Source organism: Alligator mississippiensis, chromosome 1 (assembly GCF_030867095.1).
Source record: "Alligator mississippiensis isolate rAllMis1 chromosome 1, rAllMis1, whole genome shotgun sequence".
NCBI lineage: Eukaryota > Metazoa > Chordata > Crocodylia > Alligatoridae > Alligator > Alligator mississippiensis.
This window is the reverse complement of record NC_081824.1, coordinates 108,773,000-108,797,869: the sequence shown is the minus strand read 5'-3', so window position 1 is coordinate 108,797,869 and position 24,870 is coordinate 108,773,000. Positions and strand designations below refer to the sequence as shown.

The 24,870-nt window shown below is 45.0% G+C and overlaps 1 protein-coding gene across 4 annotated transcripts in view; it reads right to left on the bottom strand.

The window, feature by feature from the left end:
* The window catches only part of RNF217 (ring finger protein 217), a 91,382-nt gene extending 66,717 nt beyond the window's left edge, over positions 1-24,665 (bottom strand). The window contains exon 1 of one of the 4 annotated variants that reach the window (XR_009464395.1): positions 24,098-24,656. Coding sequence is in view for 2 of the 4 variants with exons in the window: in XM_059733476.1 (XP_059589459.1) it covers positions 24,098-24,502 (405 nt within the window). In the remaining 2 variants the exon portion in view is untranslated. Of the gene's footprint in view, positions 1-24,097 lie in introns of all 4 variants that reach the window. The other 3 variants (XR_009464394.1, XM_059733476.1, XM_059733471.1) reach the window with 3 other exon arrangements.
* Between the last annotated feature and the right edge of the window lie 205 nt (positions 24,666-24,870).

Below are 24,870 nucleotides of genomic sequence, written 5' to 3'. Positions count from 1 at the left end.
TAATTTTCTACATTTTTTAGGGGCCCTGTGGGCCACATAGAATGGTCTCATGGGCCGCATCCGGCCCGTGGGACGTATTTTGCCCACCTCTGGGTTAGAAACACCAAAATCCACATATTTAACCATGAAACTGCCATAGAAAAACCTACACAACCATTTTAAAGGGATTTCTTTTTAGTGGGGGTGGGGCATTGGTCATACAGAGACTTATACCAAATAGAGTTTTTAGCTACAATGGTGCCAATTCAGATTTACACTTTATCCACCAAAAAAATCTATATCTCAGTTTTTTTGATCAGATGGGTACCTGAACTAGAAAAGTCAGGGTTACAGAGCTTGTTGAATTTTTGACCTGTCCACTAGTCTAAGTGCAACCCTCTCAGCTCTCAGGCCTGGTACCAGGTGAAATCCCATGATTCACTAACTCTTAGACTAGGAGCCAAGTATGAGCTGTTCTGTAGGAACTGAGAAAGACATGGAGGAGATTGTTTTCTTTCTTTTTTCTTTAGGTTTTTCAAGGAATTATTAACACACATAACCACCAGACCACATTCCACTCAAAATACTGTTTAATCTTAGGAACAGAAACAAATTTGAATTATTTTTAAGTAGAAGTGCACCAATACATAAGTCCGATATCAGATCAGCACCAATATATAGAAAATAGACTATATCGGAAATTGGCCTGATGTGGCCAATAATTTGGCCGATGAATGCCCTTGTGTGCATGCAGTCACAGCAAAGCATGCAGGCAGTGAGAAGCAGAGCCCAGCAGTGTACTGCTGGTAAGTCTGTTGTGGTGAAAGGGGAGAGGGGAGGGAAGGAGTATGGGGGGCAGATCAATGTCCCCCACAGTGAGGGAAGGAGTGGGGCTGGGGCTTGGGTAGGTGCTGCCCAGTCAGGGAAGGACGGGTGCGGGACAGAGCTGCGGTTCATGCAGGGGGTGTGGGGGGAGGGGGCAGCTCCCACTGCTACGTGGTGCTCATCCGGCAGCTCCCGCCACTGCACCTGCCACTCATCTGGGACGGAAGTACGTATCCCCAGATCTGCATGAAGCGGTCTGCAGCTGCAGGTTGGGGGCTGCAGTGTGCTTGGGGTGGGTGGCAGCAGCACTGGGAGGGGACAAAAGGGGGGACTATGGTGAAATTTGGGGTGGCTGCAGCACCCATAGCCCGCCTCCAGCGCTGCTGCCACCTGCCCCCAGTGCAGCACTGCAGCCTGCCTAGCCTGCCCAGCACAGATATGGGGAGACATGCCCACCCCCCACCATGCCCTCCTGAATGAGTGGCAGGAGCAGCAGCGAGAGCCGCCCCCCACCCCCCATTCCACCCCCGGGCAAGCCGTTGCTCCGTCCACATCTGCCCTGTCCGGGTAGCACCTACCCCAGTCCCAGCCACACTCCCTCCCTCATTGCAGGGACCTTCATCCGCCCCCTCCCCCCCCACGCCCTTCCCCTCCCCTTTCACAACAGACTTAGCAGCTGCACACAGCTGGATTGGAAATCGGATCAGTGTTGGCCGATATGCCTCCTTAAAAATTGGCTATCGGTATCAGCCCCACAAATCTCTATTAGTGCACCCCTATTTTTTAGAGGTTTAGAGGCACATCTGTCTTATTTAAGCCTTACCTCCACCTTAGCCTACCAGAACAGAATTCACAAATGGATGTACATTTCAGCAAGTTTTCCCTAAACAGCTCCCCTGAACTTCCTCATCTTTGTATAGTAAATGTTTAACCATTTATTGTCCTATTGATTTGGTTATAGGCACATATATTTGGAACTGTTTCAAAAAGGGAACATTTCAAAGAGAACAGCTGTTACTTCCCAATTACCACCTATGGACAAGTTGGGAATTATACAAATGTAGCAAAACTGCTTCAACTTCAACACTGGATTTCATACCCTCTGGTTCTGAGGACTGGCTAAAAAACCTGCATAACCTAACTGGAGTTAAGGTGGGAATATTTTTCCAGGTAATAACAATTCAAATACTGCCTCCTAATCTATAGTGAATTATCTTAATTATCTTATCTGAAACTGCTGCATCTTTTATCTTCCTGCTTCTTCCCTGCCCCACTCACCATGAGCCTATGATTAAACTAAGCCAATATTCAAATATACTACACATTCCAACAAGCCGGTCACTAATAAGTTACAAATCAATCAATCAATTAATTAATTATTTTTTTTTTAAAGATCGCATTTTCACATGAGATTTCTTGTAAACAATGTTTATAGTTTTGGAAATTCTTCATTAAACTAGATTTGACTATACCTTGATTGAAATGCAACCAGAATATATGTCAAAGTTAACCTCTTAAAGCAAACCATAAAAGGATGTAGGATATTAGTAATATTTTGTTACAAGTTGTCAAACATTCTCTGAGAGAGATTCTGGCCAACTAAATGCAAACACTTCAATCACTCAACTCCAGATTTCAGCAATTTCCTAAGAAGTAAAATGAGGCACTCTATTAGCACTTAATTCCCATTGATTTTATACTAAAAACAAAGACTGGTGCAAAATGGCTCGAAACAAAAGTGTGGAAGAACGTCGTTATAAGGTCAGATTAGGTACAGTACCCCTTACTAAGTTTTTGTCGTATATTTTAAGAAATGTAAGAAGCAATTATTTACTGTTCTGTTGCTAGAATAAGTTAATCCTGAGAATTTGATACAGAAGACAAAACAAAATCAAGGTCATAAAGAGAGGCAAAATGTAATTTTCCTCCACCCAACCGAATTTTCTCTAGATCGGTCCAAGCGAAGGTACCAGTGACTCAGATACATTTTAAAATGGTGGCCAGGATAATACACTTATATTCATGATGATGATTAAGATAGTGTCAATTTGCACCACTTCTCACCATAGAAGATAGCACTGTTCCTCTATGGCAGGAATGTGAAACTTGCTTGGCTCCCTGGTCAGACTAGGACTGCAGGGCTCCTCGCTGGCTGGATCCAGACCCACCTATGGCAGCAGGGCAAGCAGAAGTGGTGTTAGCTATCGGGGGGCCTCAATCCACCGGGTCTGCTCAGGGAGCAAAGGGGGGTAAACTCAGGGGTGGGCAATTATTTCAGCTGGAAGGCCGCTTAACAAGTTTTGTGAGCTGTCAATGGCTGCAAGGGTAGACCCACCCCTTGACAGGTGACCTGCTCGGCATCTTAGGACTTTAAGTCCTACCCCTAACCCCTGACCTTTGCCACCTGAAGTCCTTCCCCTAACCCCAGAAGTACTCTTTTTTTTTTTCTTTTTCTTTTCTTTTGTTTGTTTGTTTTTTTGGGGGGGGCAGAAGGGGGGAGAGGCAAAAGGGTTGGCATCTTGGAACCAAGAAAAAAACCCAAATATTATACTTAAAAAAAAAAAAAAAAAAAAAAAATCAAATATCTACTATAGCATATTTTAATTTTCCTTTTGTCCTGATATGTGTGCATTTGCATAGTGTATATATAGGCAATTGCATACTAGCTTAAAATACAGACTTACTCTTGTATATTGTATGTGGCTGGGCAAAAAGGTGTGTGGGTATGGTGGGTGGGTGTATATATGGGTATGTGGGAATGTGTGTGGGTATGGTGGGGGTGGGACGTGTGGGAGGATGTGTGTGCGGGAGGGAGGGGTCCTCAGAGTCCCTGAAGTGCAAGTCCCTGGAGCTGCATGTGGTAGCAGTGAGCAGGGCCAGCCATGCCTGGCCCCACTGTATGCCCAAGTCCCCAGCCGCACATGGCAGCAACAAGTGGGACCAGCCTGCTTGGCCCCATAGTGCCCACTTCTGTGATCCCGCCAGAGTCTTTGGGGCTGCACATGGCAGCAGAAAGCGGGGCTAGCCCCACCTGCCACATAGTGCACATTTCTGCACTCCTGCCTGATTCCTCAGCCGCACATGGTGGCAGTGAGTGGGACCAGCCTGCCTAGCCCCATGATGTGCATTTCTGCACTCCTGCCTCAGTTTCTGGTGGCTTGTGGGGGCAGCAAGCAGGGCCAGACCCACCTGGCTGCATAGTGCATATTTCCACATTTCTGCCTGGTTCCCAAGGTGCACATGGTGGAAGTGAGCCACACCAATCTGCCCGGTCCCATCGCGCCCATTTCCATGCTCCCGCCAGAGTCTCTAGCTTTGATTTGTTTTTGCTTCAAGTATTAAATTGAATAATGTAGCCCTACCACATCAGAAAAGCTTCTCGTTTTTCTTTGCCTGGAAAAATCTGTTGTTTTAAATGTAATGATGCATCTCACTATGTGCATCCCTCTCTTCAAAATCCTAGAGCTGCCCATGTAGCTCCTCCTGATGCCCCACTCCTGATGCCAAAATCAAAATTGTCCATGAGTATACTTAAGTTATTTTGAAGAGAACACTTTGTCATCAGAGGGTGATATGTAGATATGGACAAGGGAAGCAGAAACAAATTACAAGAGAAAGTTAAAGGTGATATTCTAGTGGTGAGGGGGGAAAGGATTATATGCAAGGACCAATATATTTCTAGCACCCTAACAACTAACTTTCATTTCTATGACAACTTCCGAGTTGCAATGAATTTTCTGCAATAGATTGAGAACTTCAGTGAATTAATACAAACACTACATTTGTTTTTATTGTAATAGTACATTCAATATAAATGACATTTTGAAATTTTTGGCTCATATAAGCCGAATTTCCTTTTCCAATATGCTGTAACATTTTATATTGATACTGTAATACGTTGTGTGTGTTGTAAAATGGAGAAAAGCTTCGCATCAGATAACTGCCCCCCCTCCAGAAAAAGCCTGCCAGCCAGAACAAATAAAACCACAGGCGCTGAAGCCATATTCTGCTGCTAGAGTTAGATTGTGTGGCCAACTCCATGACAGTGAGAAAAACATATCTTAAGATTTATACTAAAAATCTATTTATTGAAGTCTCCTTCTGGGTCACTCAAGTACTAAAATGACAAACATCACAAAGCAGAAAGAGGATTACTTTTATATCTGCAAGCCATTCAATGCCAAGAAGCATGAAACAGCATCAAGGGAAAATTTAAGAGCATGTTAAAAGAATCATTTCAATTTGATAGAACATTTATATTAAAGCCCAAACTGATCTTTTGTTGAATTCTGGTGCAAAGAGTACTTTAATTATGAAGCTGATTTTAGCAAGATGGCTACTGGAGCTTAACTCTCACCATTTCTGAAATCTCCTTTAAAAATGTGTATGTAAACATGCAAGAATGCTAAATATCAATAAAGACAGAAAAGAAACTAAGGCCCTCTGTAGATGTTAGGTTTGTTGTGGATTAAAACCAAGACATTCCACATATATGACGCAAAACATACTGGTGGCTGGTTTATGTTGTAGTTTACTTTGAACACGTGACAAGTTATAGCCCCACCATGTAGCCTGATGCTGTGCAGTGCCTGCACAGGAAAAGCCCAGAGTCTCCCCCATTCCAAGCTGCTCACAGTGCTGAACTGTCATAGGCACATCTGCTGCCAGCTACGGATCAAGGAGCTCCTCAATCCACAGTTGCCTGTGTCACAGGACGCTTACCAGCACATAGGCAGCTAGCTGTATCCATGCTGGTTTCAGGTTGCTGGGTACTGGGGAGCTAGCTCCATGATCCTGGTGCCTAGCTGGGTGGGTGCAGCCAGCTGCAAGTCCCAACAGATGTTCAATTGTGATCTGATAAATTTTGTTCCAGATCCCCAAAATTGTGCATTCTGCCACACACGTGTGGCATTTCAGGACAAGCAATTTTTTTGTTCTGTGATAAAATTAATTGGATCCCTACTGTGGAATAAAATGAATATCAGCCACAGTGTAACTGGAGCCCAAGACTACTGGCATAGATTCAATGAGAACTCAGATTTTCACATACAGAATATTTGTCTCAGTTTAGAAACTGGACTTCATAAAAAAAATTAGGGAAAACTGATCTAATTTTAACTGATTAGGAATGCAATAGCCACACTATCTTGTGTAGTTTCATGTCATATTGCACTTAAATCGAGGCTTTAATCTTGTCGTTATGCTTAACTTTAAGAACAAAAGCAGTTCCACTGACTTTTAACTTGTAAGAGTGAGGCCTCAGATAACAAATGCAGGTCAACAGAGTAATTAGTCTTATATATGTTTTTGTTTGTTTTTAAATTGCTTCATGGGTTTCTTAACTGTGGGCAGATTAATGTAGCTTTTATATGCATTTAAAATTTTGTATAAGATCTTAGATAATGGTTTAGGGTGTGAACTAATACACATATACACAAGCACTGAAGGCCACCACTTCTCAAAACTCCATCCCATTTAGATTCCCATCACCAAACACTTAACTGACTCACCGTAAGAGCGTCTAGGCAAAATTTATCAAGTTCCAGAGATTCTCTGGTCTGGCTAACTATACAAGGACCAGTGTCCTACTCTCTTAAGCATAGTCATCTCTAGAGATTGCAGCAACTTCCCAAACTACTGTCAACCTTCCAACAGTCCCAAGGCATCATCCAACGTTGGGTGTAGGAAGGGGAGGAAAAAAAAACTTTCACTGCACTGCAGGGGAATAGTTTAAAAATCGTTATAATGAATAACTCATCTCATAAGTCTGTTACACAGGTGGAATCCTTAAATGTTCAGCTTTCTGGACACACTGCACATCGGCAGTATGAGACTATGATGCCAGACATGATGTGCTATATCAGGTGGCCAACCTTCAATGGAGACACTAAAAATGGCATGGGCAGACTCTGTGTGTGCATGTGTGCGTGTGCACGCACGCACGCACGCGTAACATGCAGCAGACTGGAGATGGAATGGGAGAGACAACAGCCAACTGGGCAGGAAGCAGAAAGCAAAGCATCATATCCGGCAGGAGAAGGGAATCAGAGTGGCACTTAAGCATCTACAGGTCTAATTTGTGGCATGCCTACCAAAAGGGCATGTGCTATATATGATCTAGTTCACACACAAAAACAGTAGAATGCAGCTAAAATTACAAGAGTCAAAAGTTAGGAAATGGCAAAACAAAGATGAGCAATGCTAAATGCAGTTCTCAGTATGCTTATGCATTACAATGTGATTTTTAACATATGCCCACATACTATTCTTTCCACAAGACCCCTGTCTCATTTCGCAAGCAGGATGGCTTGCATTCATTGAATAAGGGTAGATAATAAAATAACTGGAAATAATTTTATAACTGGATAGCCACTCATTCAGCATATGATTTCACATGATGTACTGCACATTAAATCAAATATGCTCCAAAGATCCAATGATTAATTTCTCAAAGGTTTTTCTAACACTTATGTTATAGGATCTGAACCTTTCACAAGTGTGAATGTATTTTATAATACACTGCTTCACAACAGAAGGCAAGGTAAAGGCATCTTACAGACTAACTGAACAAGAGATGCATAAGCTTATGTGAACAAGAGCTCACTTCATCAGATGCTATGAAAGGACATGTACAGTGCTGGCTATCAGAGAGAGAGAGATTTGAATACAAAAGACGGTGAGGGAAAGAAGGTGGGGGAGGGGAGGCAGTGATGAGAAGGGCTCCTTTAAGGTAATTTTATCCCAGTTCTAGAAATGGGAAAAACTGAGGCATAGGCATGAGGATCACAGCTATCATTAATCTTATAAACCCAATCTGAGGTGTTTAGGACCTGATCCTCCACTCCTCAGCCAAAAGCACTCAGCATTACACAGCACTTTAGTTGTTCAAAGTGTGGCTCTTATCCAGTGCTTAATTTGAACAAACATCAAATGCACCACACGTAATTAGCTGTCCCTGTGAGAAGTTAGATTTAAATGACTTAACTAGAATCACTTAAGTCTGACAGGCAGAAAGAACCTAATTCTCCAGGGTGGCTTTGCTCAGCCCTCACCATTAGACCAGGGTTGTCCAACTTCTGAGTGACCAGGGGATGCAGAACCACCCCCCCGCCCCGCCCCCCAGCACACACCCCATGGACCACACACTCCCAAGCTGCATGCCATGCAGTCTGCAAGCCCCCCACTACTGCACTGTAAAGGCCCCCAACATGTCATAACCTCCCTGCAACACCGTATCACATAGGCCCCAGCTGTCGTGCAACCTCTTCCTCAGCCCCACACTACATGCGCCCTTGCCACATTAGCTTGCCACACCAGGGAAAAATCTTGTGCTCGTGAACACGCAACACTACCTCCACCCCCACATGCTGCCCTCACCCCCTACCTTGCCCACTGCACAGCAGGTAAATCCTGTTGCACAACACCAGCAGGAATGCCATGAGTCCCCAGATCCTTCCAGGTCCGTCAGCCTCACAGGTTGTGCTACTCTGCTCCCACCCCAGATCTAGGGATAAGAAGCAGAAGCTGGAAGAAAGAGGGGAAGGCAGCAGCAAAAAGCAAAGGGGAGAGTGGCACCCAACCAGGAACCTGGGGGCTGCAGTTTAACTCCTTAGGGGCTATCATACAGCCCGCAGGTCACTACTTGGATTGCCCAGCATTAAGACCATTTTTCCTACAGTACCCTACCTCACATTCATTAAACATTTTCTAACGTCTGCAGCAAGTGAGTTAAATGGGATGCTGACAGACAATACCCTGCATCACTACACAAGCCTGATTCATTCCCAAACCGAGCCCTATATGCTGAATGAGGAAGAGGTACTGCTGGGAAGAAAAAAAAATTGTGCAAACATACAAAACTGAAGACAACATAGGCATAAGAGACCATATTAAGGCTATATAGGCAACCTAATCCTGGCATTCCATAATTTGACTGTCTGAATTTGCAGCCTCAATAAATAAGCTTCTCACTTTGGGGGGAAGTTTCCTTGCTTTGTTTTTAAACAGCAAGCAACAGTTCTACGACATCAAAAAGTATCAATTTATACCACATACTATACTTCATTTGCTGTCTGCAGTACTGTAGCAAGGAAGTCTGGCACCCGGGGAAAAGCCTGCAGTGGCAGCCAGCCCTCGCCCAGCACTCAGATTGGGGGGGGGGGGGGAGGAGGGTACATGCCCCCCCCCCCCCAATGCTTGCTCGGAAGTGCACACAGGAGCCACCATGCCCCCAAATGAGATGCTTGCAGCTCCATTCCATGCCCACCCTGGCTGGGCAGCACTTGTTGATGCCCCTTCGCTTTGACACCTGGGGCAGTCGCCCCGCTCGCCCCCTGCCCTTGCTATGACACTGGCTATCTGCAAGTTGTATATGTATTGCACAAAACTGATACTTGAATTAGCGCAGTTGCCATATTTTGTAGACCAGCCACTAGATGGAAATGGAGACAGTTGCCAATGGGATTCTCACTTGCAGAGAAGCATTTTGAGACCCTGGAACGTCAGATTCTGTTGCACGTTTTAGTCGGAACAGACTCCTCTGCCACTTTCTCTCATTTGCCCAAACTGACCTCTTCAATTAATTTCTCCTCCAAGTCCATTTTTGTATCAGCTGCCCTCACCCCATCATCTCATTCCCATTATCTTTGCCCAGCCTGCCCTGCTCTCATCCACATATGTGCTACTAATACCCTGGGCCAACCATGAATTCCCTGTTCCTGTCCCAGTCTACCCCAGCCACAAGGTTCCCTGTCCCAGTAAGTCTGCTCCCTCTACCTCCCTATGGACATTCAGTTGCCTCATCTGCATTTGAGTTATGGCTCTCTTCCTCCATGTTGCCTGGAAGTTGACAGAGGAACACAGGAGAACTGTGTCTTGGTTCTGTGTCAGCAACTGCAAGCCCAGTGCCCTAGAGTAGCCAGAAGCAACAACTGTGGTTAATCTTGCTCAAACTCTGGACAAGTCCAGACTTGAATGATGAAGTTACAGCTCTCAAAGGATTATAAGACATCTCTAAACTATCTAACATTATCTAAACTAACACATCCGAGTTAACTGCAATTTTCCATAGGTGTTTAACCTGCTAAAATTTGGGCAGGTCTTCCATAGGGATGTTTAAAGGTACATCCTGGTACAAAGACAGCTAGCCTGCTAACTTTCAAGTCCCTGCTCCAAATCACAGAAGCATTAGATTCTCACCTAAATACCTATTAATATTATGTTTTGCTTTCAACACAGAGTGCTAGCCATGGTAGTCTGAAATCAGGCAGCAGGCTGGAAAGAGATGCACATGGGTAGAGCAAGTGCTTGCTTCATCAAATGCATCTGAAGTTTATGCATCATTGATTCAATTACTTTATAAGTTGCACCTTTACCTTGCCTTCTGTTTTGCTTTTATTCACATATGCAAATTAAATATACTTTCCCCATCACCTCATTTTTAAGAATGGCTGAACTTTTTTAATACACTTGTACATGCATCACAGCTGAAGTTTGGCAGTTGTGAACAACTGAAAATAGGGTCTTTTTACAACCATGCTGTCAACTCCAATAGGATACATGAGAGAATCTTTTTCTCTATAAAGCAAGTTTTCTTCTCCTTAAGGCACCAGGGCAACTGATGGATCCATTGTAACAGAAGCTGGCTGTTTTCAGTCTTACATAACTAGTATGACAAATAGAGAGCAGACAGAATGCTGTAGAAACAGCAGTATTTTTTTAAAGACAATCTGACTTTGAGTCTAAAATATTTTTATGGTCAGCAAATGGAAGTAAAATACAGTGAATCCAGCTTTATAAAATTCAGTAGAAACTGTGTTTTTTGAGAAATCCACATGTAGATAGATGTTAATAATGTAACAAATCACACAATGTAGTACAGAGTAGAAATTAAACCATACTAACAAAAATATCTTCATCTGTTTTCTTAAATTTTCTGGAAGGGAACCATAGTTCAGCCATATTCTGCAATGGCCTTCAATATTAAAAAAAGTAAAACAAATCCAAATCGTAACGAAAACTGAAACAGTTGGTTTAGAGTCCAGAAGTGACTATATTAGCAGATATTTATGCATTTTCTTTTTCAGAGAGACCAGTGATACTGTAATTTAGTTCTCAGAATAAAAAATAAAAGCTTCAGAGAGTGGTACAGTAAACCAATACACTTTTACCATAATTATATATGCTTTGCTAGTCATAATGTTGCAAACATGTAAGCCAGGGATATCAACTCATCTGGCCCCATGGGCCAGACAAGTAGCATGGGGTTAGCCCTAGAGTGCAGAGGTATACATCATCTGCCCTACAGAGTTTTCTGCACACCTTGAAATTTGGCAGCAGCCGCATTAATTGCCATGGTTTCCAGAGCAAACTAACTGCTGCTTTTCCCACTGTCAAATTTCCAGTCTTGCAGACAGCCCCATGAGCCCTGAAACTGCTCTAGTGGGATCTGGCCCTCAGGACTCCTACAGGGCTGGAAATTTGATGGCAGAAAGAATGGCAACAGCATTAATTGCCTCAGCTCCTGGAACCTCCTGGAGCTACAGCAATTACTACCACCATAGCTCATCCCCTCCCGCCATATTTCCAGCCTTGTAGAGGGTCCTGTGGACCAGACAACACTGCTCAGCAGGCCAGATTCAGCCCACAAGCTGCATCTCTGACATCCCTGCTTTAAGCCTGTATTTGTCCTGTCCTTCTCAAGCCCCATTTCTTCCTAGTTTGTCATAAGCGCATCCCTGCCTACTGGCCACCTCATACTATCTAACTCAGTGGCGGGCAATTATTTCGGGTGGAGGGCCACTGATGAGTTTTGGCAAGCCATCAAATGCTGCATGACAGGTAGCCAGGGGCAAATAAATATTAATTTTCTTAATTTTTTAGGGGCCCTGGAGGCCAGATAAAATGGCCTGGCAGGCCGTATCCAGCCCGCGGGCCACATTTTGCCCACCCCGATCTACCTGGTTGATTTCCTACCCTGACTCAAAATGCCTTTGTATTAAAGTCCAAATGCATTCAAAATGAAGCACCAGGTATTCTAATGAAGCGCATCTGTCAAATTCCATAGGGTTGTTATGACAAGGTTCTTTGGGTAAATCTGATATCTTTTATTAGACGAACTCAAATAGTTGGACAAATTCTTCTTTGCAAGTTTTCGAGCAGGCCTGAAGAAGGGTGTTTGTACTTGAAAGCTTGTGAAGAAGAAATTTTCCAACTATTTGAACTAGTCTAATAAAAGATATCAAATTTACCCAAAGAATATTGTCTGCCTATGTCCTTAGACCAACATGGCTACAATCAACACCCCTGAAATAGGGTTGTTACTTCATTTTATGTAGCATGAGATAAGTGATATAGAAGTTGCTAGGCTCCCCTAGCCCAGTTCATTGAAAACTATCTGCATTTCACAATTCAGAGTTCTAACTGTAGAATTTGTTATAAAACCTCCCTATTATTATCCATTCTCCTTCAAGGTGAAAATTTTCCAACCCTAATCACAGCCTAGTAGTCTTCTCCTCCACTTCCTGAACAATGTTGTGGAACATCCCCTTAGCGGTTTGAGAGTTACAAAGATACACTTTTAACATTTGACTTTATTGCTTATTAGTAAATCAAAAATAGTTAAAGAAACAAAAGTTTCTAAATGTGGTATGTTGGTCCCCTACTGCACATGCCACATTCCTTTGAACACAAGATGCCATTGATTTTAAAGATGCAACCACATTCTCCAATTCTCAACAAGAAAAGAATAAAATATCAAATAGAGACACATTTATAGGAATACAAACTCTATAGTGCCTATAAAAATTTTTTTTTCATAATTTAATTTAAGACAGGCCATTTTTTAGAAGAATTACTAATTTGAAAAGTATGTTTTATATTCAAAGGAATAAGGTAGTCTATTGAATTTGGTTTGATAAAATATGAAAATAATAGATTGAAAGAGAGCTCCCTGAATATTAAAAAAAGTAATCTTTACTTAAGGGATGGCACGAGAGCCATTCCTAGGCAACACAATAATTGTGAGAGCTGAAGAAACCTGGATAATTCAATTTTCCTTACAATGTGTTTTTCCAGTCTAGGTCTAAATAGGGTGACCATATGTTCTTTCGGCTTAGCCAGGACAGTCCCGGATTTCAGAGGCTGGTCCCAGCCAGCTGTTGAGAATTATAATGGGCATCCTGGTCACACAGGGGTGCAAGGTACCATCTGGCCCGGAGCCACAGTGGCACAGTAAGCCTTGGAGGCTAGCAGGCAGGCACTGCTGCCTGCCCAACACGTCATCCTACCCTACCCTGCCGATCTGTGAGAGTGCAGGGGGAAGGAAGGGAAGCAGGGGAAGTGCCCTGGATGAATGTCCCATATGTCACGGATTTTCTTATGGTCAGCCTCAGTTTAAAGTGCATTAATCAGGATTTCATCTCTTTTCTCAGGGAGACTCTTCTACAACCTAGGCTTTTGTGTCCATAAATTTTTCTATTGTTTCATTACCCTTCTTTTCCTTCATTGGGTATTTACACTTTCAAATATTTATGAACTCATTCCTTAGCATACTTAAACTTTCAGTCTTTCCTTCAAAGTTGGTACTTCCTCAATTGTCCTCCATTCCTTTCTAATTTATCCACGTACTTTTGATTAAGGTCAGAAATGTACCTGATTTTATACAGCAAAAAAGGCAACAATCCATATAAGATGGGTTTGTTTGTTTTTTTTAAATGCAGCTCAAAAAGCACAATGTGTTACAGCTACAACATTCAGATGAAAGCATCTCTCAAAGGCAGCCTCTCCCCCCATTGCACTCTCTTGAAAAAAGAAAAGCAAAACAAATCAAATCAATCTTTATTGAATTAATAAAGAGTTACAAACACACAAGTTAGTAATGACAGAGTGGATGCTCCTAAAGTATCTAAGGCTCTGTCTTCCCTGCCACAGTTAGCTTAAGTGAAGCAACCTGAACATGTTAATTCAACCTAGCTCAAGGACAACCCCACTGAGAAACAACACAAAGAGTAGTGAAGGGAATGTTAGAGACTATCTGGTTCAGAGAGTCTTTGTAGGCAATAATCTATTTTGTCAGTCAGATGGTATGAATGAACACTACATTAGAGTTATGCAGAATGATCCTATTAGCATCTGATGAGCTCCTGCAGCTCAAGTTGCTGCATCCCAATCACATTACTAACTCAAAAGTCATGAGCATTTAACTTCAACTCCCCTCCCTTGCTGGGAGAGCTGGCTGGCTCTGAAGGGCCACAAAGGAATAACACGTTCAGATACCCTTCCCAAAGAATATGACTCGAGCACCTCCCCTTCCGTATTTAAAAAACAGAGATTACTGTGCATTTAAGTACCTCTAGTCTTTGCAACTGTGCTGGCATGGTGCCATCACCACCAAATTTGGCCAGCTTTAAGAAAAAAAAACCAGAGAAGAATTTAAAATTTGTAGTGATGCTGGTATAAGGCAAGCAAGACAGACAATAATAGCATTTTATGCACAATTAAGGTAACCTGCTCCTATGAGGGATTTATTTTCAACGTATACAGTAAATGGGAGAATGTAAGAGATGAAACACCTTCTTGATAAACAGACTATGAGAGTGTATAGATAACCAAGTCATTTAAAACAAAGCCACATGATTTACCACAGATGTTTGGTTTAATTTAATATGCAATTTTCATTTAAACACACTCGCAAATAACCTGTAACACAGCCAAGTCAGCCTTACAGTTGCAAAACTTAGTTGTGTATTTTCATTGTAGAGACTCGGGAGATTGTAAAGAAAGAACTGGTATGGAGGGGAAAGGCCACAGTAAAGAGCTACTGAAGGTGGAGGGGAGGAAGGGAAAAATTATCTGGGGGAAGGTCAGGAAGGCAGTGAGTCATGAAGGACAAATTATTCACCAGTAACTTCACAGCATTTGTCAGCTAACCACAAACATTATGGTTATGGTAGGAAGCTGAGCTTCCTCATAAATACAGGTTTCATATCCCACTCCAGATCCACACACTAAAAAACCACAGTCATTTAATTCCATCAGACTTTTCCTGCCTCCAATGCCACAGCTCAGTCTTTCTGAAGTACTTCAAGAGACCACTTGTTAAAAAGTTCTGTCATGAGATACATTCCAGAATAAGGCACTCTTCAATTAGTTTTTCACTATGCATATCAAATGCACTTAAAACATTATTAGCATCCAGATTTCAAAAAGACTTTCAACAGATTCCAACATAAAAAACATTTTAAAGTTTAACCTCTCTAGCTGAAGCTGTATGTAATGCAATGCCTAAGCCTCAAAATGCTAAATTTTGTTTGTTCAGATTGGGCAACAGATTTTTCACAAGGAAACTAGACTATAACAACAATAAAGCTGTTTATTTGCTAGGACAGGGATCAAATCATGCAGTTCTTCTAGGGCAAAGGTGTCAAACTCACCTGGTGGTATGAGACTAGTCCATCATTCCCTGATGAATGGTGCAGGGAGAGCCCTGCCGGTTGGACCACGCCCACAGACTACCTTTCTTCCCCTCCATGTTAGATGGATCCAAGACACATGGTGCTTGCTCCAGCCAGTCAAAAATGTGGTGGGAAGATGCCTGGCATCCTGGGCATTTAGCTGCTGCCATGGCAAGGTCCCTCATCATGGCCAGAGTTGGGGCAAAAGTCTGAGGGCCATATGTTTGACACCCAGGTTCTAAGAGATTCATGGGACCAACTTAATTCACAAACTCAGCTAGACTACAAGTCAAAACCTTGTAGAGAGTTAAATTAAGAGTGCAGTACATTTACTATTAACTGAATTTAACAAGGATTAGATACAAAATATTTCTATATATTCCATAAGATCATCACAGAATGACAGTAAATGAGCATTTGCGCTTTTCCCTTAGTGCCTCTCTCTCCCCATCTCCAATTTATTTTCTAGCAGCATATCCATTTTTGTTTTTAAAGCTTCTGCACAAAGCCACTTGCATCAATTCTCCTGGAAAGTTATTCCAGGAAGTAATATCTCCTCTATACTTTAGTTCAAATTCAGTAAAAGCAATGCAACCTCTCCTTTGTGTGGAAAGGAAACACTGGAAAATGTCCCTTTATTTTAGTTTAAAAGAATATTTAATGCAACGTTTTAAAATTACCAAAGAGCTACCTTTCTTCTGAAGTACCAGATAATACTGTGTAAATGCTTTACAAGCTACAAAATTCACTCTGCAGTTGTACAGTGTACCACAAGTGGCTACACATGAGAGTTGTTAGAAATCCCCTTGATATGTGGATGTGCTTGAGCAGCTACAAGAAACAATACAATCAGATGTCATGCAATCTGAATCCTTGTAACCATTTTCTCATTAAGTTTAGATTATCTCCAACAGAGCTGACGGGAAGATTCGATAAATTCTTGACAAAGTAGGCCAGATTTTATGCCTGCAGATATCACATACCTCTTTGATTTAGGTTTAGAAACAGCCATTCAGATGTTGGATTCATGTTCCTTAAATCAGATAAGTATAGGACTCAAAGGGACCTTTGAAGTCATAGGTAGGGAGCTACTTAATTCACGGTTTTGCTGATTTCATGGAAACCAAATCTCAAATCTGCAAAATTAATAAGAAAAACTGTAATCAAAATAAAATGCTGGCTTCCCAATGGGAGGGGAAAACACTGGCTGGCAGGGTGACATGAGGGGTAATAGACAAGATGGCTGCTGCCCACTCATCCCTCCTCCTGCCATGACTACTCCACCAATCAGCACCAAAAAGGCCACACAAAGGGCAGCCAGAAATCAAGACAGCAGCTACCCCCTTGTCCCTCCTCCTCCCCAGGGCCTCACAGCCAATCAGTGCTGAGGGGCAGGGCAGGGCCAATGCAAAATGACTGTGGAATGAGAACTTTTAAATCCGTGATCAACCCGTGAAAACTGGTAAGTCCCCCATGATTTAGGTAGACCCCTAGTCACTGGCTGCTGCAAGTAAACATTTTATACAAACCAATTTGCAAACTTACTATTCCTCACTATTCCTGAAGGAAGTGTGTTCCACAACTTCACTTTCTTCTAAAGCGTCCAGTCTAAATTTATTCAGGATTAGTTTATTTTCCCACTTTGGAAATACTGTTGTTTAGTTTAAACCAGGGGTATCCAACCTTTTTGAATGTGGGGCCAGATCACAAACTTTTTAATCACACAGTGGGCCAGCAAGCCATATTCAAAGATCTCACAGGAAGTGGTATCACATCAGGAAGTGATGTCACATGACCTTTGACACCAATGAAGTTGCAGGAAGTGACAATGAAATGGGTCTGGAAATGTGGTTTAAAATAAAAAAAAAAAAATATATATATATATATATAAAAAGCAGCAAAAAATAATACCAAGCACTTGTGTGGTCATGCAGGAGACACAAGTTTCCCTACTAGCACAGAGGGACAGCAAAGTTAGGGCACACAAGCTTCTTTCTGAAAAGCACTCAGGGAGCCATGTGACATTATGTTGGATCACCTTGGACTGCCCAGAATCAAGTACTCAGTTCCCATGGTGGCCCGCGGGCTGTATGTTGGACAAGCCTGGTTTAAACTCTTCTCCCTCCCTAGTGTCTTCATAGGGAAATACCACACCCACTCACAACCTAAAGATTTCTAGTTTTCTCTGGTGAGACAGACTGACCATTCCTCTATTCATCCTAGCGCCCCTCTTCAAGAAATGTTCCAGTTTGAAGTTACCTTCCTTGAAAATGGTTAGCCAAAATTGTACCCAGCATTCCAGATGAGGTCTCACCATTTCCTTGCACAATTACATGCATACTTCCCTATCCTTTGTCCCATACATTCTAAGATTGCATGCAACTTTGTCATTTATCACATTGGTGGCTCACAGTCATCACAAGATTAACATTCACAGCAGAAATTCCTGTCAGTCCTTATGTGCACAGACTAATGCTTCATAATATTACGTTTCGTTCTATTGCTATATAAGCTGAAAATTTCCTTCAGTGTGTATGGGGAAGTGGAACAAAAGGGAGCAAATGTGTAACTAAATGGAATATACATCTAGAAGGAATGGCAATATAGTTTCATAACAAGTTCACCACTTGGCACCCATGTAAATATCATCTCTTTTCATAAGCCTCAAACTAGGTTCTCCAGTTGAGAGATGCACACACCTTTTGCTTGAGTACCTACTCCTATTCATATAGGATGCAATGGCAAAATTAAACAGCAGATAAATTTAATGCAAAGGTTTCTACAAAAGCAAAACAGAAGGCCAATGGCAGAAAACAACTTTATCTTCAGATTGCTGCCCACTATACAGCGGAAAACATTTCCAGTTACTTTTCAGTAAGAGCAACAACACATAGAATAAACACTCTGAACATGCAAAAGCCATAGCAATAGCAGATAGCTCTGTTGTGGGAGGTTAGAAATAGGAAGGAGAAACAGGGTCAAAGAGGCTTCTAGCTTTTTTCCTGTAAAGACAGCCTCAAAAATAGATATAAACTGCTAACATCTAATCAGCAGGACTAACAAAAACAAGCAGCTCATCTCCACTAACTCAAAAGGATGAAGAACGGTAGCTAGCAGCGCTAGTCTGAAGTAAGACAGAAGGTAGGGTAGCCTTCCACAAAAGGATGGAGCCTAGATACCTTTGCACATGGTCCCTTAATTTGAGATTGAGAGAAACCATAAATTTAAACCAAATAATCTTACTAGTCAGGCCAAAATCCCCAGAATGACCCAAAGAAGAGAAGCCCAGTCACAGTGAACAAGACTAGGTCAGAAGAGTAAAAGCAAATCTATCTTATCCACTTTTGCACCAATCCTCAAAAACTCAAAAGCCAGTCTTGAAAACAGATGTCACCAGCCATTTGAGGTTTTTGAGATGGGTCTCCACATACTCATATGCAGTCATCTTTATTTAGATCAGGACTTACAATTACACACATCCCTCACACAAAGAACAGAAAAATAGCAACGTACTTTAAAGCAGGGGTGTCCAACCTTTTTGAATGTGGGGCCGGATCACGAACTTTTATCACTCAGTGGGCTGGCAAGCCATATTCAAAGACGTCAAAGGAAGTGGTATCATATCAGGAAGTGATGTCACGTGACCTTTGACACCAAAGAAGTTGCAGGGGCTGACATGGTGCTCGTTGATATGGCACGCATGCCTGGGTTGACATGGTGCTGCAGGAGCCGCTTGGCTACAACCAGGTTGACCTGGTGCCGGAGAAGCCGCAGGGCCAGCCCGGGGTTAACCTGGGGGCCCGCCCAGCCTGCCGGTGCCATGCCTGGGTTGACATGGTGCTGCAGGACCTGCCTGGGCAGAACCGGGTCAGGCACTGGCCAGTAAAAGCAGCATGCAGCTGAAGTCGGCTTCCCATGTGCTGCTGGGGACGGAGGAGGCCGGTCAGGTCTGCACTGGCCAGCAGACAGTGGAGCCGTGTGCCGCTCGGGACTGACTGGTGCAGGCTCATCCCGTCCCAAGCGGCACATGGCTCCGCCGCCGCTTCTGCTGGCCGGAGAAGACCCATCCGTGCTCCTCCCAACCCAGCAGGACATGGGAAGCAGCCCCCTTGGGGCCTCATGCGCAGGCAGCTGGGCCTGGAGAGCAGCAGTGCCTGGGGGGAGACTGGCTGGGGGAGCAGGCGTCGCCTTGCTGTGGGGCAGGGCAGGGCAGGGCAGGGCAGGCTTGAAGTGGGGGGAGGGGAAGGGGAGGGTTAGGAGGCAGGAGCGGGCCAGCACTGCCAGCAGCCGCTGCTTGGTCTCCCATGTGGGGCCGCTCCCCCGGACCTCGCAGGGGTAAGCAGCTCCCCTTCCCCACTGGCTAGGGCCCGCGGGCCGGCCCTGCCTGCCTCACCGCAGCCCTGCCCATCTCGCCTCCGCATTCCCTGTCTCGCCGCTGCAGCTCCACACCGCTGCCACTATACAGCACTGCCTGCCCACCTCACTGTGCTCCCTCCCCGCCTCGCCTTTGCCACAGCTCCACGCCGCTGCCACCGGCTCCGTGCTGCTGCGGCCGCAGCTTCACGTTATGTGGCGGCGGCAGCGCCGCTGCGGGAAGCCAGATAAAATGGCTTGATGGGCCGCATGGCAGCCGGCGGGCTGTATGTCGGACAAGCCTGCCTTAAAACTAATGTCTTCAGACATTTTGTTCCTCTAGGAATAAAGGCCTTTAAATGGTCCTGTTACCCAATTCTCCTTTTCTGCCTTGTTCTGTTGTGTTCTGCAACATTGTCATATTATTCACTTCATTGCTCAGAAAAGCATAGAGAGCTGTTATGAGCTCCTTAGTGCACAAAGTCTTCTCAGTAATCTGTATACCAACTACTTACACCAGGGGGGTGCTCAATCCCCAGCCTGTAGGCCAGATCCAGCCCCTGGCATCATATAATTCAGCCCACAGGGCTCTCCACAGGTCACAACCCAGTGTGCTAGATCAGGTGTTCAGGGCAATGCGGAGCCCAATACTGGGTATGTGAAGCACCATGGAGCCCCGGAGCCCAATCCTGGTCAGGCTGGGCTGGTATGGAGCCCCAGAAACCAATCCCAGCTGGCCACATTTGAGGCCCTGCACCACCCCTGCAATATGGCTCCATTGCCCTGTACCACCCCAGCCTGACTGAAATTAGGCTCCAGGTGGAGGCAGCAAGGGGCAATGGAGCCTAATCCTGGCTTGCAAGGGCAGTGTAGGGCCTCATAGGCCCTGCACCATTCATCTGACCTTTGGGGCCAAAAATGTGAGCACAACAGGTTTAGATCAATGCCCTCTACCAGCCTGGACAATTCTGGTTGATGCCGCCTAGTGTTACTGTAATACAAATCAATTTTTAAAACTAACAAGGTCCTGCCTTGAGTGAGAAGTCACATTCAAAGCATAATTTCTGGAGATTGGCTTAGAGGCAATCTACTGCCTAAATTATTGAAAAATGATACAAGTTCTAGGCCAGCAGTTTTGTGACACTTCAGAAAAAGTATTGCCATTCCAATTCATTGCCATGTTAAAGTCCAAGAATAAAAGAGAAATACAACACTGATAGAGATCTGAAAGGGAAGCAACATGTTTTTTCCTAACTTTCTATAGAACTCTTCAGTCAATTGTTGTCTGGATCTGCATCTCTTGATTTCCTGCAATCAAAGGGTATTATGGTATCTAGTGGTAACAGTCTTACACTACTAGATTAAAGGTCTTCTGGGAATATCAGCAAAGAATGCAGGCAGCACAGCTACATGCTAGCGCCAAGTATTTCTGTTGGTCTCTGCGATTAGTGAACTCACAGGGAACGGGGGAAGGGAAAAGAAAGGGAGACCAAAACCAATTCCATAAGGAAAGCAAACATGATTAAATTCAAGATCTGGCTTAGTTCAATGTAGGTGTCATTCATGCTTGAAGCTGCCAATAGGTCTCTGGTTGGCTCCAGCTGACTTTTAATTCTCTTAATGTATTGGAATTACCCATCCCCCCCACACACATATCTCATTTGATTTTCTGAACTATTAGCCTTTCATTATTAAGACTTCCTGAAAGATGGAGTAGTCCAGGTCAGACTAGTTTCATGGTTGGTAGGGTTGAGCAAATCATCAAGTCTGACCCCCTGCCCTAGGCAGGAAAAAATGCTGGGGTCAAATGACCCCAGCTAGGCGACTGTCTAGCCTCCTTCTGAAGACCCCCCAGGGTAGGAGCAAGCACCACGGCCCTTGGAAGTTGGTTCCAGATCCTAGCCGCCGTGACTGTGAAGTAGTGCTTCCTGAACTAGCTAGAATGGCAACATCGATCAGGCAAATAAAAGAAGATATTGTTGTTAGAAAGGATCCTTTTTGTTGTTGTTGAAGACACTTCTGATAAAAATCCCACTCCTGTTGGCCCAGAAAGAGATGCACTACCTGAAGCCTCCATTGTTATTCTCCCCAAGTCTGAGATTTTGTAGTGGAGATTCAACCTGGGGAGGCTACAGGCTACTTCCCAGTGTTTGTATGGACAGGAAATGTATTTTGCTTCCCAGACTGGATACAAGACCATGAAGGCGACTAACCAGCTTCCAAGCTATTCACTTGAAACAACACAGAACTGTTAACTGGACTCTGGAAATCTTTTGACGATAATGACACAGAGACACCCTAGAATACAGAGACAGAGCATTCATACTGTTAATATTGGTTTCACTGAAAATGCTGGGGAGAACTGAGATATGACCAGGATTTCCCCAACCTGAAAATAATAGGATAGTGATGGTCCTAACTCAAGCATCTTGGTGTGATAGGAACACTGCTCACAGCTTTCCTCCAGCACTCCCTGAAAGTATCTAACCATAATGCCTCTACTCATTTACTAACAGTGTTACTCAGTGATATTCCTTTTTGAGTTGCAAGGAACCATTTAACTGGTGTTTTCTTAAGCAGAGACATGTTTTTAAGTTACAAATACTTGAGCTAAAGCTTTCACATTTTTTCACTAGTTTTCAGTTTGATATGAATTCTTCTTCCAGCCAGAGCCAGGATACTGGAAGCAGAACTAGCCCATGTCAATTTGAACGCTGTGCACAAATCCATTATGGCTGTGTATGAACTGATAGTTTTTTTGCCCACTGTAAACACACATTTCTTGTGTACTAGAATTTAAGAAATCATAGCTAATTTTATTGCAATGCCTGTATCCATGCAAATAATCATCTCAAAAAAGAACCCCCAAATGCAATAGTTATGCCCTGTTTTCGAATTTCAAGAAAGTTGGAGGAAACTATGTATTATGTTATATTACAGTAAGCAATTTAAATGATATCAGAAACAATTTAGAAAAAAAAAGATGAAAATACAAAGGTGGATAGTAGCTAGACTCATTGCAAGTCAACAGCACGGCAAAGTATGAATGTTTCAGTAATATGCTATTAAAATAAGCAAACAGCACAAAGTCAAAGTGTCATCTAGTTTGGAAGTAGTTTGGGAAATACTAGTGGTTTTCTGCAAAGCAGGATAAAGTGCACCACAAAACTCAACCATACTTTTAGGCAATATACTGGACAATATACTTTTAGGCAATATACTGGCATCAGGTCTGGCCCGCAATACACAATATGTTTGCAATATGAAATATGTAGCAAAACTGACTGGTCTAACTTCATAATCTCCAACCTGAAAAGAAATGCTGTTCTCTCACCCAAAATTCACTATAAATGCAGCTCATTAAACTACAACAGGGTTGGCCAACCTGTCACACAAGTGATACCGTTGACCTGACCTCTGTGTGGCAAGCAGCAGACCAAGGAGGAGACGCACAGCACAGCAACACACAATGCAGTTTGTGCCTGAAAGCTTGCAGAGAACAATTTTGCCAACTATTTAGTTGGCCTAATAAAAGATATCACATCTACCCAAAGCACCTTGAGCTGCAGTCTGGACACCCTGAGGGAATTGGCAGAGTTACCCAGGGCTTAATTTGTAGGATACCTGCCAAAAAGGCTGGACAGCACTGAACTACGGGAAAAAGCTTCCTTAAACTTCTCCCTTCTCTTAAGGCCCGTTACCTTCTTTCTTCTCAGAGTGCCTTATGCCTCAAGCAAGCAGCCTATTCAGGTGACAAGGTGATTGCTGGCTATCACCTGGCTTCAGGATCTGCGTACCTAATACAGATAACGCCGCAAGATCTGAAAAAGAGCTCCAAATAACAAGTGTTGGACAGGCTGATCGATACAGGTCCAATAACGTGTCTCATAGATGGCTATCCACTGCAAGGCCCCGCAAACAGGCTGCATACTTGAGGCATAAGGCACTAAAACCCAGGGGCTGGCAATATTTGTGGGCACAGTGGGCCAAAAACACCTGCAACCTTGACCTGTCAGATGGTGGGGCGGATGGCGTGGGAGCTGTGAAGGGCCTGATCCTTTCAGGGCAGTCCCTTCCCCACTGTCCACCCGAAGGTGTGCGCGCCAAACAAAATGGCACGCTCTGGCACCCGTGCCACACACTGCCTACCCCTGCCCTAACCCCATGCACGGAAAGGGAGGGAGACGGCTGAACTGGGAGCCCGTGCACACTGAGCAGCCCGGCAGCTCCAGCAACATGGGTCAAAGGCAACAACCCTGGGAGCGGCCCAGCCTCCAAGCAGACCACCCAGGTATCCGACAACCAGCCTCGAGGCCCCGAAGGCAGAGAAGCCCTCTTCAGCTGACTCCACCAGACCCAGCTGTGCCCCCCCCCCGAGCCGGGGGCTCAAGTCAGGCCCAGTCCAGCAGCCCCTGAAACCTGCCTCCCCCCGCCTCGAGGAGCGCCTGTGTCCCTGCCGGGGGGAGCCCCGGAGGGGCCGGGCTGACCTGGGAGCCGAGGTAGCGGCTCAGGCAGTCCTGGCACACCGCCTTCTTGCAGCAGGGCAGCGGCTGCACGGGCCTCTCCTCCAGGCACACGCGGCAGCCCAGCAGCAGCACGGGCCCGCAGCCGGCCGCCAGCAGCGCGGGGAAGGGCTGCGGCAGCAGGTACAAGTCCAGGTCCGGGCCCCGCGGCTCCTCCCCGGGGCTGGGGTCGGGCTCGGGGCCGGGCCGCTCGCTCTCCACGCAGTACACGCTGCAGCACACGTGCCGCCGCCCGGCCGCTAGCCCGCTGCCGCCCGCCGCCGCCACCGCCTCCTCCTCCTCCTCCTCCTCCACGGGGCCGCGGGGCTCGGGCTCGCCAGGCTCCGGCGGCGGCGGGGGGGCGCTCGGCGCGCTCTGCTGCTGCCCCATCCCCGCCGCTGTCCATGCAGCCGCCGCCTCCCCGCCCGGCCGCCCCGTTGTCCTTCCGGGTGCCCCGCGCCGGCACCCAGCGCCGCGCCGCGCCGGGCCCGCGGCCCCACTCCCTCATGCGCCGCCCCGGCCCGGCCCGGCCCGGCTCCTCCCCGCCTCCGGGGACCGGCCTGGCTCGCGGGCCGCCCCGCCCGCGAAGGGGCTCGGCTGCGGCCGGGGTGCTGCTGAAGGAGCGGCGTATCCCTCAGCCTGAGGGGGCGGCTTGGGAGCCAGGTGCACCTGAGACGCTCCGCTGCCCTTTCCCAAACTCCGGTGGACTTTGATGATCAGCCGCCCCTTCGCAGGCTCGACTGCGCCCGCGTAGGCTC